Here is an 18,369-nt window from a genome sequence, read left to right on the forward strand (position 1 = left end):
TCCTTTGTCTTCATAGTAATATTTAATATTACTATTATTTATATTTTAATTCTTAGACTATCCACAGGCTAGATTTTCTGCATTTTAAAAATTTGCAAATTTATGCATATTTAAGTGGCTTATGTCTCATATACATATCAAAATGTATTTTAAAAAAATAAAACATCCAGCATAAAAATATTTGCAAGAATATCAGTAATCAAGTGTCTAACACTCACAGGTATCTGTTGTTTTAAAAATGAACCTACTCAGTGTTGTATTATGCCTCATTCACAATGCAGTCTAGGCTAAAATTCTACTTCATCAGTGTGAGAAGGCAGGCTAACCTTCTGTAGGCTGAATAAGTGGATAATTGTAAATTAGTTCCCTTCAAAATAGGCTGTTTTTGCATACAAGTTTCCATATATGGATGGTATGGATGGAGGAAGGAATGGTATGTTCTGAACAATGTTTACGTACTATATTACACACATTTTTAAAAATTGTGAGGATAATTTAGTTTTACATGAAATTAGCACTATAATAATAACACTAAAAGCCACTACAAACCAAAGCTTCTAATGTCTTCTCCATACTCCTTGATTATTTACCTGGAGGCCCAACTTCACCTCTTTTTAAGACCACGAGTACAAACACTGGTGTCTGCTGTAGCCATAGCTTTCCCAAACACAGTCACAGCATCCGCATATCTGATCCCAGATCAATGAAGAGTAGGCTTATTGCTACAGCAGTATAGCTGTCCTGCCTTGCTATAAACACAAAGATTTCCCATTCATCTGCCTCAGCGACCACTTAGAGCCAATTAAAGCCCAGAACTGGGACTGCCCAGTTAATGGAATCTGATTCCTGATGGCCAAAGAGATTTTATTCCTATGAGCTCCTCAAATACTCTCGGGTTAATTTATCTCAGTTACAGCCCAATGTATCTGTACTGACTGCCTATGTACATGTATCTGAGCTGAGAGTGATTGAGTGCATATGTGTGGAGTGCTGTATATACAGTAAGTTCATCTAGTCCAGTGATAAATGTACTAGAGGTCCATGACTCATTGATCAGGTATTGAGGCTGGCACTATTTTCCACAATTCTTAGAGTTAAAATTGTTTCATGATTAGGAAGAATTTTACTTATCCTCTAATGAGCTCCAGCTTCATGTCTAAACTGCATGTACAAGGGGAAAGAGCCTCTTCAGCATATAAAAAAATCTGTAATCAGACTTGGGTAATGTTGATAAAAGTGGTTAATTACTGAAGCCATGCAGTATTTGACCCTTGATACTAAAAATGAAGACATTAAAAGTTATATTGATACAGAAGAGTCACGAGGAAAACTGATACTTATTATTGTTAAACAAGAAAGTCAATAACCGATATATGGGGTTAATAGTCAATAGTTAATTTGTCCTAAATTTGTTTAGTATTAAAATTTGCAGGAACCAATTCTTGTACAAAATGTGTATTAATGGAACATAATGTATACTGAAATACTAAACAATTGAACATTATAAATACACTGCACTGTGCACTGTACACAAATATAAGGATACACATGGTATACAAATGTAAGGAAACTTTAAAAGCTAATTTTACACAGATAAAACACCTCACCAAGATAAAATGAACATATGTTTTTCTGAAACCGCATGCACCACAGGAAATCCACTGCAGGCAACTGAGAGAAGTGTAAATGAGAGAGAATGTTTAAATACTAATGAGAAAAACGCACGAGAAAGGAAAGTAATTGGGGCATTATCAGACATTAACAGTGGCAGATTACTGATAGTCGTTTCCCTCCTCAGTCACTGTACATCAGATAGTGTATCTAAAAAGCCTGGAGCTGTGACAGCAGCATGCTGGGAGAACACTCCACTCAGTCTAAAGCACAATCCACCATGACACAGCCAATGGAAATCCATGCCCAGGCTCAATGAGACTAAATGACAATAATGAAGACGTATGACAAATAGAGCAAGAGCACAGTTCAGAACTGATCGCTCCCCAGATGCCTCCATCATTATCTAGAACTCTGCGGATGATGATGAAGTACGTTGTTTTGCTGACCTATGCTGCTCTCTTGCATGCAGTCACTCTGGAGTTGATATTAAGGATATCACACCACTGCAAGCCCTTCTCACCATTTATTACCAAGAGATCTCATCGCTGCTGGCATTTTTTTCACCAACAAACCAGATGCATCTTCACAATAATCAAAAGACAGTCTGTTGTGAATTAAGAGGTAACGCTACTATGTTACGTCACGTTACATGTGTTGGAACTGTCGTTGTTATGAATAATTAATTCTGTGGTAGAGTGCCTACACAGGCCATGGTGAGGCGGCTGCAGGTTTGTGTTTTAAAGGTGAAGGTCGTTAATGAGGCTTCTGACTGATAACCTATAGGAGGCTGTGGAGGTGTGGAAGCAGGTCCAGAGAGCTGTCTATGAGCCCTGGCTAATGAGAAGCGATGGGGCCTCTCTCACCTCCCCAACCTCCTCGACCAATACTCAGTAATCATAAGCACACAGAGACAATTGTGTATAAGCACATATTCGAAGGGCTTCTACTGAACTCCTCTGTACAACACAGACAAAAGAACAGATTCACAGATGCCTCTTTGTGAAGTCCAAAAAGGGAAGGACACATATTTAAGCACTCGATTGAAAGAAAGAAAAAAGTCAATGGTGTACTCACCGTAAAATGCAAGACATGTTAAACTGGAATGAAATATCACTACTATGGTATTCACCACATCTTTTATATTTGCATTTAGGGAAGGTTATGGTAAGTGCTGAAAAAACCTGCAGACAGGAAGTCTCTGGCAGCCCAAAGGCTCCCCATGCACCAATGTCAGGGTGCAGCAATGCATGACTCTAATTAGAGAGACAGTGGAGAGGTCTGTGAGGATCTCTGAGCATAGTCAGCTGACAGTTTTCACATGCACAATAGGGCTGGCTAATGCACACATGCAAAGGGTAAAGTCCACTAAAATGTGAGACTGTTCTACACACTTCTAAACACAGTGACAGCTTCTACCCAAAGTTGTCCTTACTAGGCCTGTCATGACCAAGAAAATTTAGCTAAGGATTAACTATCATATAAAAAATTGTGAGTACCAATTTGACTGTCTTCTTAGATTAATCATACGCTACTATTAAAGTACAAGCCTACTTTCATACTGATAACCAGGATGCAACAGAGATTGTCTGAAACTGGCTGATTAACTATCGTGCTTCCTAGCTGTCGATGTTTAGTAGCTGCCAACTGATGACAAAACAGCTTGAGCTCAAATAGTCAAACCTTACTAGCTGCTAGTGTCTAAAGGTGTTACAGTAATATTCAGAACATCTGCTGTTTTAGCGCAATACTTGTGACGTATCTCAATACATACTTTTTCCTGACAAAATCGTGTATTGAGATACATCACAAGTATTATGGGATTACTGTATGCAGAGTCGATTGTACTATCATCATCTATTTTTACTGTTACTGCTAATGTTATTGTTCTGTTATTGACAATACATTTGATTATTTAACCATAAATCATGTATTTTTCAGGCTGTTAAAATATTCTTTATTTTTAAATTTACAAACACTTCCCACAAATTTCATTGTAGAGATAGACTAGAGATAAAATACCAAATAACAAATTTGTGTGCGCTCATTTTCTGATCAGGTGCTGATCAAATGGAACTCAGAACTTTTATGAGTAAGGGCCATTGTGTCTCTCTAATTAAAGAGTCGAAGAATTAAAGGTAGTCTCAACAAAGGACAAATGAGTCCTTTTATCTCTGGCATATCTCATCACTCTAAATTTGGTTTGTTTCACATTTTATTTTTTTTCAATACTTGATATTTTAACAATATAAAGCTAGGGGCCATGGCAATATGAACAACTACTTAGTCAAGAATCTATGCTTGTTTCTGCACAATTTTGAGAGAAAAAACCAGTCAATTTTCTGTCATCTCCCATACTCTATTAAACTGCTTAAGAGATTATATATTGCTTTGGTCAAAGGAATCTCATAAGAACCACTGAGAGGCATGATTACTCACTCAAGCATGTGGCCTTGTGCTAGTGTATCACTGTCTAAGAAGTACTGTGCGCTCACTGAAGCTGGATGATATCTGGTCTCCTAGTGATCATTATATCTATTACAGCCACATATTTAATGCTCCATCCATTGTATTCAGCTTGATCCATTGCAGCCTGCAGTGTCTACAAGTGTTCTAAACTGATGAGGTCCTCTCCTTGTTAAAGAGGAAATATTCCTGATGAAATCAGATGGTATTGATGGACGGCTTGTTCAAAATACTAGGCTTACACTAAATGATAGTCATGTATGTGGGAACTCCCTCACTCTTTGAGTGCCGTGCACTTTGCTGTGGTGCTCTCCTATCTCTCTGAGCCTCTTTATGACAATACAGCAGACAGCAGGGTAACCTCTCAACCTAGAACAGGCTGACTGAGGGAGTTCCTGCTTCTGACCACTCTGGGACTTGTGTAGACAGTCTCTGCTGGGACATGAAGATATGAAGATGCAGACATTTTGACAACTTTAAGAATTTTTACACCACTGCAACAACTAGTAAAAAGACCGATTGCCAAACTGATGTCCAAGATCTTGAGATTGATCTCTAAAATAACAAGCATGAGGCAACAAAGAGCAAAACTCTCCCATTCAGCTTTTTGACAAATGACCACTTGACAAATACACTCTCAAGCTGAGGCCTGTCCATGGACATATGTATGTGTGTGTATGTTTTATGGATATATGTAAATTTCATGTCATTTATTACATTTTTGGACCATGATACAATACATTTTGATGTATATGTAAAAATGAAAATGAAACAAATTTTGCTTTTAGTCAAATCCAACTTTCAAAACTGCAGCAACTGGTACAAGACAAATAATTTTGACATAAGACAACCACACAGGACTGTTCAAATGTTCACTAGCAGTTTTAAATAATCTGACATATTAATAATGTCTTTTTTAACACAAAAATAATTTACACAACATAGATTTGCTTATCATAAACTAGACACAAAAGGATATTAAATATGACCATTTCAAAATATTCATTTACTGATTATAATTTCATTCTTGATGATTATAAATTCTTTCAGAACCATACCTTATACTGCACAGCTTTGCTCTTCATTATGAACACCTTTAAATTTTATTCTTTTTTCTTCTAGCTTCCCTCTAATCATCTAACACTGCTAAAGTTGCATAAAATAATCAAAGATTTATAAAAATTGGTTTTATATTATTGAATAATAATTCCAAAATTTTGTGAGTAGTGTATGCCAGTATGTCTGAAATCACAAATTCACAGCATAAAATCTCACTGAATTTGTCTAAAAATGAAAAAAAGAACAACAAAAAAAAAACAAATATGCATACTGTAACACCACTAGTGTGAATGTGAGAGAATAATTAAGTAAAAATGAGTATGATTGTGTGAGTAAATGTGTGAAAGAATCCTAGTGTGAGTGAGTGAATGAGAGGAATAAGAGTGAGAGACAGTCAGAACGAATGTAAAGAGCAGGGTGATCTTAATTGCAGGGATTTTTTTCCTCAGTCAGTCCCAGACAGCTGTGACGAGTTCTTGTGCAGCGCCTGCTTCTGCTGCTCGCTATCAACAAGCGTTTAGAGGAGAGGATGAATAAAAGATGGCGGAGAGGCAGGCTTTACGATATGTTAATGCATTATGAGCATGCGGTTGCTCTCTCACACCGTCAGTCAGCCAAAAGATCCCTCTGTCAGGTTAACAAGCCACTCCATGAAATATGCATGCAGGTGCCCCCCATCCCTCCCCAAACACACTCCTTTTTACCATGAGACTCCCAAACCCTTCCCAACAGAGGAAAAGAGGAGAGGGGGAGAGGAGGAGAAGATTTGGTGGAGCATGTTTTCATTCATTTTAACTCCTAAACGGACAAGTGAGCATGTTCTACAAGCATGTGTTCTCTCGTGGGTCACCAGTGAGTAAGTTCAAAGGCACATCTCCATATGAAAACTCTGCAAGGTCTGACTAACAATATCATACAGTGCAACAGCTCCTTCTTACCAGATCATTATATCTCATGAGAACTGCTAGCTAGGGAAAAAAATACTGCTCTCTTGGCTTTGCAGATTTAACTGTGCATTTCTGATTTTTCTTTCTTTTAATATACAGTTTCAATATACAGTTCTGATTGGGAAAAATATTTAACACTGGGTAACAAATGGCTGCACTAGGTTTTATTCTGGAATTTCCTTTCATACTACAAGAAATTCACCACATTTTATGGAATATTTTAAAATGTGTGAGTCAATGTGCGTATATTTCGGTTGCCGCTTCACATCGTCCTGGCACTGCTGGCTGAGTCCCTAACATGCTGAGTGAGAGAATATTCCACTGCTATGGAATTTTCCCAGACCTGCCAGCTGCAGAAGAGTATGCATGTGTGTATGTTGTGTGTTTTGTTATTGTGAAGAATCACTATTAATAATAATAATAATAATAATAATAATAATAATAATAATAATAATAATAATAATAATAATATTAGCAGTAGCAGCAGTACTGGGGCGAGAAATCAGTATGTGACTGAAAAACAGCATAATGACTAAAAATGTCCAAAACAGCTATACCCTTGTAGTTTGCAGAAATCAGGTAGATTTATGTAATTGAAAGAGAGCAAAGAAGGACTAAGAACAAGAGCAAGGGAAAAAAAAAAAAAAAAAAAAAACAGGCTTAGGGAAGGTGAGGGCCCAAAGCTGTCTCAGCTGAAGGACATTTAGGCAGGTGTAAATGAAACTGTTGAGCCATGGACATATCGAGAGTCCACACTTCGCACCCTGTTAACGCTTGTCTAACGGGATTCACCCCTCTGCACATTCTTACTCACTTACACTGTCTCTCTCTCTCTCTTTCACACAGACACACACTTCTTAGCCTCAGCCTCTTGGCTCTGTCAGCACAGAAATAAGCTCCCTGCAGCACCAATGTTATGAGAATCAGATAACCAGATGAACACTGAACTACAATAGCAGAGAGCTAAGCAGAGCAGAACTGAACAGCCAGAACTGGCTCAGAGAATTCAGACATTTCCTGACCTCCTCTCTTTGGCCTTATAACACAAAAGACATGCAGTATGATTTAGTTAGCACCATCTACTGAGCATTAAGTGTTTGATTTATCCAAAAAATGGCTACCATATGCTTTGAACGTCAGGTTCCTTTTTAAACATCAACGACCATTTACACCCACATCTTCTCTTTAACACATTATTTATTGCCTGGGTCACCTGAATGATGCTGGTGACACTGACATTTCTCTTGCTAGTGGTAAAGGGAAAAAAGGGAAAAGCTAGGGAAAGGCTTATTTAACAAAATATAAAATTTAGCCTTTTTCAGCACAATCCTCAAATCTCCCAGACTCAGGAAATGAAGATAATTCCATTATACAAGGCCAGATTTTGCAGTAGTACCACTCAAACTTCTATATCAATGAGGCGTATACCTCAGTCATTTGCATGCAGTGTATAATATTGTATAGCCTTGTATAAGCAGCACTAAAACACAAAACTGAGAACCAAGTTGTCAAAACAGCACAAACTGATAAGTGTATAATGAGCAATGAGTTTTATATTAGCGATACCTGACTGAGGAAATTAGCATATTTAGCATTCTGCACTTTTGTTGACAGCCTATTTTGGAATTGATCATAGCTGTAGACAGCAGTCACTACATACAGCAATTCCCATTTGTCACTGTTGTCCCACTTGTCACTTGTCCCCAAGAGTCGCTGATCAGCAATCAGTCATAAAACCTTCAACTGATCCATGTGGATATAATCAATAAAATGGGCATATTTATTTTATGTGTAGGCAGTAATGCCCACTTTAATGTCACATCCAACAATCCACAGGAAGCAATGTGCACATCAAACACAGCAGAAAACTATATATGTAGCCTGTTCTTAAAAAACAAACAAACCAACAAAAACAGTTCAAAGAATACATCAACATACGCACATGGTTAGACTGAGCTTCTGCCATAGTGGTAAGGCAGGCATGTTCGTGCCTTGGAGGGAGATCAGTTCCAGTAAGTGGGTTGTAGGTCTTAGAGGACTCAAGCTCAGCAGGCAGTTAAATGATCAAACACAGGGATTTGCCTCTCTTGTTGTGGGGGATTGAGAAGTTGTAAAGGATTGTCAGTGATATGCTACAATTAGTTCAGAAAGTTTTTACAGGACAGGAGAATACTGCTGTTGTTCCCAATGTTGTTATTTATTGTAATTATTGTTGACACCAAAGGACGTAATTATTGAAAGCACTGCCTCACGGTCCCAAACGTGTTACATGTTATCCATAGTACAGTGTACCCAAAATCACAGTTGGCAGTTTTCTTTTGGACAGAAGTGCATTTCTACATGACCTACTATCCATATGTGACAAAGTAATTTGCATTTGAGAATCACACTAAATTCCATAGTCTTAATTTGCCAGGTAGTGTCACATGGCTAGGATGGTACCTATAATCTCATGGATGTGGGATTATCACTGGGAGAAAACCAGGCAAAAATTAACCAAAACATCTGCTCAATTACAGATGTTTCTAGGGTTAGGTTTTCCCAGACAACTGAACCTGACTTAATACCAATATTTATATTATACCAATATTGTTTTTCCCTTCAAGAGCACACCTGGCAAGTTTGGTATATTTTATTAAATAGCCAGAGGATAAAAGCTTGTCATTGATGGAGAGATCACTGAGAGATGAGAGATTTCCTCTGCCACTTATAAAAGAAGAATGCCCCCAGCTTTCAGTTTAATTGGTTTGGTCCTGTGGTAAATCGACAAGCCTCTAAATACAAATGACTGCTCATCTACTTTCACTGAGCCAACCTTGGGCTTGTTCCAGAAAAAAATAAGTGCAAAAATAAAACCAGTCTGTCTGTCTGGATTTCTACATTTATATGGAATATTCAAGAAAAGGCAGACATTGCATCAGCAAGATGTCTCTTAGTTAAAAGGCATGATAAGAAGAGAGGCATGTTGGAAGAAGGGTTAGAGTTATGGTGCATGTGTTTTATCTAATCAGATTACATTGAGAGGTTTGCAGGTACTGCCATGTTTTAGCAGCTAAAGTTGTATTACTCTATCCATCATTCCGCCATCACAGAGATAACAGACACTGAGGCTGTCACTGAGGAACAAACAGAGGCAGGGTCACAAACTGAACCATATGGTCCACAGGCTGTGTGCTATGTCAGCCAACAATACTTGTGGTCTGGAACTGCTATCCAAGTAGCATTTGGAAAAATGTGATTCTTCAGGTCCTGGTACTGAGGCTACATACACTTGAGTGTATAAAGACTCCACACATTTTATTGACCCCCTGCTATGCTGCTGTGACACAAGCAGGCTGCATATCTGTTGCTCCAGTGGTATTCCAGCTCAAGGACCAATTTCAAAAGGTCGAATACATTGCAGGTATAATTTCTCCTTATTTTGTTTAATTTGTATCTCAATATTTACAGTTATAACTGGGTACTTATAGTTTAAAAGAGAAAGAATGATAGTGGGGAGACTTACTACTTATAGGTCTCGGAGCGAACATATTCAAAAACATGGGACACACCAAGCTGGAACTGATCTGCGATAGGAGTCACCCAGGGGTTATTCTCTGCCTTAAAAACTTGCTTTGGGCCAGTGAGGTCCAGATTACCTACGCAGAATAAAAAGAGAGAAAAACAATCTTAAACAGCACTTTACAGGGAAATAAAAGACAATAAAGCATAACTGAAAAAATTAGGGAGATCACCAAATAATGTTACTGCTTTTTCAACTGGTTGAACTGCTGCATTGATTATAATTTGAAGCAAAACTAAATCTCTAAGGTATGAATCAGTCCATCAAATAACAGTGATGATTTAACCTCCAAGAGAGATCATTAAATGTAACATAACTAACAGAAAACTGTTCCTAAATAATGTATGAAAAGAACAGAGTTATTCCTATTTATTTATTTGAAATGAGAAAGGTCACCAAGTAAAGATCTGTCCCAGGCAACACTGCGACAGAAAGTAACAAAAATAGAGGAAACACAGGGGTGAGTTGAAGAAAGAGAAAGTCAGAGGCAAATGAAAGAAGAGAGAGTAAAAGAAAGGAGATTAAGTGATTTACAGAAGACAGGGAAAAGGAGCAGTAAAGTAGCAGGGGGAAAGGTTAGTGGGGGCAGGAAAATGTGAAGACAAAAGGAGGGGAGAGAAAGGGAGTGAACATTTTGACAACATAACAGTACAGGTCACAGTGCTAATGTGGCACATCGTAGCACACAAGGGGCCTAATTAAATTGTTTCTGATTAGAAAGTGTTGAAAAAGCTGTCAGAGGAGCAGCTAAATTAAACCTGGGCCCTGGCATACAACGTCATGCCTCACAAAACCAGCCAGACAGCACCATTAGTGTAATTTAGCTGTTAATCTGTTGCCTCACGTTCAGCTCTACTGGTATTACCAGTCCTAAAGTATTGCTTTACAGAGTTAAAAGATAGGAATCATGATAGGATCAAACTTCTCTCGCACCTGTGAGAGTGTTTTCCGTTAATGATCAATTCTACCTCAAGTTAAACTGTTCACAGTAAAAGTACACCTCAGAAAAGGTAAACATGACACATGGTAACTGAAGGTCCTTTGTGTCTGCAGTTACTGTTACTCATAAAGTGTCTTATTAATTTTGTCCTCCTTAAAGGAGTTAAAAGAAGGAGAACTGTAAAGAAGAATCACTCTAAATGCCGTTTGGAGTCATAATGCGCCTGCACTGCCTCTTTCTCTCTCTCTTTCTCTCTCTCTCTCTCACTCCCTCCTCTCCATGTAGTACTCCTCTTCTCCCTTGCCCTCCTCTGTGCGCTTGGTTGCTCCTTGTTAGCTGGGCTCTCCTCTTCGCTTCCCTTCTTTCATGTACACACATACACACGCACAACACACACACACAGATTCCCATGGCAGCTCTAACGAGGCTGGGCTATGAGGAACAGGATTAAGGAGACATAACGGGAGGGTCCTAATAAGCTTCTTAGGCAAAGCCTTCCCTGCAGGGGGCACTGGAGAGGACATGGCACCAGCCATACAGAGGCTACCACCCAGCTCACTTATCTACTGCATTTCTCGATTGCTTTGAGGGGTTAGAAGGCTTAGAATTTAACAATTTAAACATGGTAATCTAAAGATCAGAAAGATGTTCTAATATTCCTAAATAATTCCTAAGTATTTGTAGGATTTTGAGATCAGCCAAGACACCACGGATCTAGCACACAAAGATAATTTTAATAGTACAACTAGGTTCGCAAACAAGGGGTGGGCAGAGGGAAGTTGCCCTTCCTACACTTTTTGAAATTACGTAAACTAAAAGCTACCTTTACTAGCGCTTTTTTTGTATCAACATTACAGGACAATCACATAAGTAACTAGATGTGCATTTCCTGAAAGAACTGCAAGAGTGCTTGAAAAGAGTGTTTCTGTGTAGGTGAACAACACCTCCTTAGGTATGCGTCTGTTTGTGTGTGTGAAAGGGAGAGATGTATGTGTTTTGGGGGGGGGGGGGGGGGGGGTCATTCAAATGAACAGTCACTCTGTTATTATGCAGCTCTTAGTGGAGAAGCCTTGTTTGAGTCTGATTTGCACCATCTGAACAAACAGTCATAACTCGGGAAACGTTTACTCTATCATTTAACCGGATAGATGGTGTGAGATAAGACCCCTTGAGGATTATTTTGGTGTAATGTTGTGCGAATTGAGAAGAAAATGTCGGAGTTATGACAAGTTAAACACAGAGAAAATCTTGAAAAAAGCTGATTCTGATTTTGAGAAATGTACATGGTAGTGAATGGGGCAGTTTTTTGTGCGTAGTGCCAAACAAATGCTCATAACCTTAAAGCTAATTGATAAAATGAGATATTTTGGGGTTTCAGAAAGCCATTCATTCTTATGGGAGGTTTTTAATTTTTTTAAACTTAATTTTATTAATTTATTAAAAATACTTAGCACAAGTCACAGCGCTGAGACCTTCGCAACAGAGTTTGAACGGAGTCTGTACATTAAGCAGTGCGAATATGGAAAACTCAAACAAAGCTTAAATGTTTGTTTAGGGAATGTATTTAAAAATAAAGTATAGAAAATTGTTCAGGACACAGTTCACCTCCTTTGCTCAGTTTGATAGAAGATGCCATTAGATGACAGAAATATTTACAGGAGCCAATTTCTCTGAAATACAATAGAAAAGTCCTAAATGTGAGAATGTTTGTATGCATTATTCATTGGGCATTTGTTGTGAATGCTTAGTTTTTATATGCTTTGATATGATGGTTCATGCTTCATTATATGACATTGTTAATGCCATCTATATATTCATCTTTATATCTCTCTATCTATAGGTTTACAGAAGCCGTTAGAAGTAAAACCTGGAAGGCTCCATTTTCCTAACCCTACAGTGTCAACCCATTTAACAACAAAATGGCTCTATCTACAAGAGATGTGTCAGTAAGTCTCAGAAAGATTATTACAACAAATACCAGAGATTGACAAACTACAACACAAAACAATTTAAGTGGAATTTGCCAGACTCTGACTAGGCCACACTAGTCAATAATTCTATAAAGCAGTTCGTAAGAGACGTGGTGTGGGCGACGTTGGCTGTTTAAGGCCAATTATCGCCTCCTCAGGCAGGCTCTGTGTGTGTGTGACAGGAGAGAAGAGCAGGCACAGGGTAGTGGGTGTGTACGTGTCAGCCTACACTTAGAATAGCAAGACCATGCTCCATTCCAATTTGAGGACACAACAATATGGCTCTTGAGATGAATCAGATAAGTACTACTTATATAAACCCACAGCATAGAATAAATGGTAATCATCAAGTTAGTATAAGCAAGAAATGTCATTGAGCCTACTGTTGGCTGAAAAGGGGAAGCCAATGCGTGTGTGTGTGTATGTTGTGTGTGGTGAGGCACTCAGGCAGAGAGCATTTTGACCTGTGCTGACCCATATGGGGCTCTGTGATGCATTCAGTGTGAAGAGAAGAGAGAGGGGGGAGACAGAGGAGCAGGTGATGTCTGCTGTCTCACCCTCCACTGGGTCAGCAGGGTGTGGCTCACTCCCCAATGATCCGCCAACCAACCACAGCACAGCTTAGGAGACCACAGTGGATCTCTCTACCAGAAGCATGATGGACTAAGTGTCTACAGACTGGTGTTTTCACACTTGTGTGCTAACCATGTTGTTGCATTTTTTGTGTGGGTATGTACATGTCTCACACATCATGCACTCTTACAAATTGCGAACAAAGCAGGCCCAGAGAAAGAGAGAGAGAGAGAGTTTTATAGAAAAGGAGAGAGAGAGAGAGAAAGAGGATAATGAAGAGCAAGCACAGACTTTGACATGGCCTTTGAGACTCCACAGTCAGAACTGTTGTCCCTTTGAGTCAAAGCTCATCACAGCCCTCAACATGGCTGTTAACTACAGCATTAAGTAAGCAACAGTCACTTACATTAACATGCAAGCACACACACAAATTTGACACGCTAAAGAATGACAAGTCATCTTATACCGCTAACTGAATTCAGGTATTACAATAGCATACCTATAGCATGGTGTCATTCGATTACTAATGACTAACAGCTTGAATTTGTCTTAGAAGGAGGAATAGAGCTTATTATAGGTGTCACTGGAAGGGATGCATGATTATATTGAATTTTTATTGGTATTGGCAGGTGCTTGTTTTTAAAATTAAAATAAAAAAAAGCATTTAGAAGATGTTCAGATTTGACTGATATTTTAAATGTATATTTGATGACAAGTTTACCCTAAAAGAGTGGGGACAGTGTAGTATTACGCATAAATCTCTGCTTTGTTTTAGTTTACAGCTTTTGTAAACCTTTACAAATAAACACTATATTTCTCTATAATGCTAATTAAAATAGATTCCAGTTTCTACATCTTATAAATGTTTATAAATATTTCAGATATTCACATGAAAATTATCGAATATCTGCTTCAGCCCAAAATTCCCATACCGGGGCACCCCTAGTCCTGAGATTACTCTACTACAAAATAAACTGTAGTGCATACCGATAAGGACACTGAATAATCTATTTTACAGTTTATATGAACTCTGGTGAAACCTAAAGTCAAAGAAATAATTCTGATGAAATACACACAGAAATGCAAACTTTTTTTCAAATCTCACCAAGTTCAGGAGGCAGGACAGTGAGCCTGTTGCCCTGGATATGCAGCTCCTTCAGTTGCGCCAAATCTCCTATCTCTTTAGGCAAGGAGATCAAGTCGTTATCCCTCAAACTCAGCTGTACAGAGCGAGATACAAAGACAGGAAGGCCATATGAGAATGCTACTGAAACTATGACATCAAGAAAACGAGACAAATAAATGTAATTATTATTTGATATTTTTAATAACAATAATGATGATAATGATGATGATAATAAAAATAAATGTCCTCTTGCTAAAATGTACAAATGTAGATTTTGTTAATCTTAAGAAGCATATAACTGTAAATGTTCTTACACATTTACAGTTATAGTTTTGCACACATATTGAGAGAAAATCACTATTATAGCGAACAATAGATTGTCCTAGTTTCAGTTCTATCATTTTCAGTTTTTCTCAGTTACTTTACACATTTTCATCAAAGAAAACATCAAAGAATACAGTATCATTAAAATTAAATAAATCTTTATCAATACTTAAACCAAGACTGTCAAAACACTAAAACATCTTGTCAATATGACAGGCTGTCCTGAAAGCGTTTCTTTACCTTGTTTCTCATGAGGCAGTTAGCACCTACACAGTGCATACAAGGTGCAATTTTGTTTCTAGACAAATAATGACAGAATCACTGTCAAATCTAATGCCACAAATACAAAAATATTTTGTACAAACTTGTCTTTGCATTATAAACCATTAGAGTAAAGTGAAACAGAAAAAGATAAAAAAAAAAAAAAACAAGCAAGCAAACAAACAAAAAATAACAAAACAAAAAAATTCTGTTCAATTAGGAACCAAAGTGGAACTTTTTCCACCTCCTCACCACTTACATAGTCACTTATATCTGTCTGGCCTCACACTTATGCCTTGGTATAAAAGTGGGAAAATGTCTGAAGCCATCCTTAACATGTTTCAAAGAATGAATAAGAATCACAGGTGACATTAATAAAGCAAAAACTAATATTGTCCCAAACTACTACATAATTTTATTAATTCTTGTTCAGGCCTCTTTCACTCTCAGAAATAAGATTAATATAAGTAGAAGTCAGATAGATTTGACAGCATGCACAATTGGCTGTTCTAAATTTTGAGAAAATGAAGTCGTTAGAGTTACTGTATCTCATGATCAACCTATAATGTGGCATTACAAAACCACAGGATCAATGGAATTTATGCAGAATTTATGTTTGACCACAGGCTGGTCCATTTTGCATGTAAGCATTTACACAATGAACATATTCATAGCATTCACCGTGTCATTAAGAAGACAATGTCACCAAGTTGGTAGGCAAACTGTAATCACCACTACTGCAGTTACAAAATAGACTAGAATGACCTTGAAAGAAAAAAAAAACAAATATATATATATATATATATATATATATATATATATATATATATATATATAAAAAATATATGTTTTATGTTTAATATATGTTTTACACACAGTCCCCAGTGTTCAGGATATTCCAGTGTGTGATACCTTCAACATTATTGCTTTAATTACTTTAATAATATGATTTTTTAATATATTTTCCACTTCAAATTAAGTGTCACTAATAACTGTGTAGTTACACATGAATAACATATGTAACAATGTAATTACTGATGAGTTAATCAATGTTACAGATTGATTACAGAACTACAGCCTATGTAATTACATACATGTATCGACTTCAGTTTTGCCTAATGTGATTATACAAGTGTATCTTTTTGATACACTGCAGTTCAGAAGTCTTTTCCAGCAACTGAAGAAAGAATGTTTTACATAACGTTTCATTTATGTTTTGCAAGATTACTGTGGAATAACTGTGTTGTAACAAGGTAACTCATCACATTGATTAATACTGTTCTGTAATAACACTGTACCTTTATAAAACACTTATTTTAAAGTGGACAGTTCCTTTGTAGTTGTTATATAGGTAATGTGAAATAATGGAGTGGTAATACAGACATTCCTTTGGGAGTAATGCAACACATTGAATTAATGTCATAAAAGTTACATGTTAAAATAAGGGACATCTGCTGTACTGTCAAATTACAGAATGGTTTAAAGCTGAAACTGGTTACAATGCCACAGCACTAGCAACATATATGCTAGCTAACTGTTAGGAAAGCTGGGAGATCCAGTGTCAATAATGTCTTAATATAAGTTATTACATACTTCCTTTTACTGTTGAAAAATAATTCTGAAAACAACTGCTATTCCAGTCGGATTACAAGTAATTACATTTATGTTATTATACTTGTGTAATTCCAAGAGAGAGAATAGGCTGTTACAACTATTAAGATGCACTTGTGTAATTACATAAGGTGTACATCTGTAATCCTTTGTTGTTGCATGTGTTGTTCAATATAAACAATATAAAGTGGGACCGAACTAATTGTAGTGTTCTCATGCAGCATGTCGTAAATCTTACTAAACATCAAGCTAAATCACATCCAATGTAAACAGAGTTGCAGGAAGGCTGACCATTTACTTTCACTGTCTCTCACTAGCATGCAGGTGAAAACTGTAAATGAACAGTAAAAAAACTTGCTCAGCGTCTGTGTTCTTGATTACACGTTATGTATAGTTGTAAACATTGCCATACACGTTGCTGCTCTGAACGACAGGCAGAAGTTGACATGGCTGCTAATATATCTATTAGCTTATATACAACTGTTAACAAACTGTTTTTCTCTTTTCTTAAATAACTTAAAAACACTGTTTTTAACATCACTATTGCTAATATGTGAGCTTTAATATGTTTAATGCTAGATGAATTTATGACATTGCCTCTTTGATGCTTCACACTGATGCAAGGAGACTACTTTCAGAACATGTACTCATGTCTGCCTTTGTCATTTTGTTTTGCTGCAGAACCACATGGAAGTTAAACCGAAAGTGACACCATCACATGTCCAGAAATTAATTTAACAAGTAAGCTTAGTAAAGACTAATTATGAAGGTCCCGTTTTTCTTATTTAAGACAAAAAAAAAAAAAAAAACACACACACTCATAGGTATAAATCAAGCTTAAGTCAACTTCTTATTCACCAGCTTCTCATTTACATTTTTCTTTCCACCTTAAATGGTGCTGCAGTTACACTGAGGTGCCTTAAATGCAGAATGAATTTCACAAGTTGGCTAATACGAAGCCAACAGCAGCTTACCTCATTAAGTGCATCAATTTACCTCAATAAACACATCCTTAATCAATAAATACCTCAAACTTTCACTTGAAGGTTTTTACTGAACAGGTAATGAGGAGCACAACAAAGGTATAGCCATTGATCTAATGATGCATCCAAAAGCACACACTTCTGTATTTCTCCTACTAAACTAATGTGAGCGCACATTCTAATGCTAATCTGTCATTTTTTGCAAACTATTTAGTTTGCTATTATGCAGTGTGGGATGAAAAATAATAACCCAGTGGGAAACTTCTGCTGTTTATATTTTAGCTTTCATTTGTTGTCACGCTGCAGTCCTGGATCCGTGGCTGGTGCGCCTGCAACGGTTTGTTCTACGTGGACAAAATGTCCTCGTTTTGGGAGCAGCCAGCACTCTACCGGAGGGATGGGCTTCACCCTAGTCGTCTGGGATCCGTTGACCCCTCACGGAACATCGAGAGGGCCATCCACTGACTTCAAAGCGAAGGCCACGTAGGTAGCGCCAAAAATAGAAACGTTACAGCTAATCATGTCAATGTTACTGAAAAAAATTCCAAATACTACAAATACTAAATGCTATGTGCTAAACCGACCGTCTGCTCGCTGCCTTGAGACATGACCTAGGTATAACTATATCGAGACTGTTTCACTGCCCCGAATTAAACACAAACTTAGAAAATCTCTATCGGTTTGTTTAAATAACTTAATATAAAAATATCAGATCCAGTGTCTAACTGCAGAACTAAGGTTCTCTAAACTAAGGTTTGGTTTGTTTAATATAAGATCACTCAACTCTTAAGGCTCTCATTGTAAATGATACAATAATGTATCATAAAATTGATGTATTATGTCTCACAGAAACATGGATTAAACCTGAGGAATATTTCTCATTAAATGAAGCCACCCCTGTAGGTTATAATTATGTACACAGCCCTAGACTGGGAA

General features: G+C 37.3%; 1 protein-coding gene across 2 annotated transcripts in view; it reads right to left on the bottom strand.

Annotated features, from left to right (window-relative positions):
* rsu1 (Ras suppressor protein 1) overlaps positions 1–18,369 on the bottom strand; it is a 35,637-nt gene that overhangs the window by 4,012 nt on the left and 13,256 nt on the right. For both annotated transcript variants that reach the window (XM_017700357.2, XM_017700358.2), the window contains exons 7-8: positions 14,234–14,348; positions 9,589–9,721 (exon numbers count right to left, since the gene is read on the bottom strand). In XM_017700357.2, coding sequence (XP_017555846.1) covers positions 9,589–9,721; positions 14,234–14,348 — 248 coding nt within the window. The remainder of the gene's footprint in view (positions 1–9,588; positions 9,722–14,233; positions 14,349–18,369) is intronic.

The sequence above is a fragment of the Pygocentrus nattereri genome, chromosome 3 (assembly GCF_015220715.1).
Source record: "Pygocentrus nattereri isolate fPygNat1 chromosome 3, fPygNat1.pri, whole genome shotgun sequence".
In the NCBI taxonomy this organism is placed as follows: domain Eukaryota; kingdom Metazoa; phylum Chordata; class Actinopteri; order Characiformes; family Serrasalmidae; genus Pygocentrus; species Pygocentrus nattereri.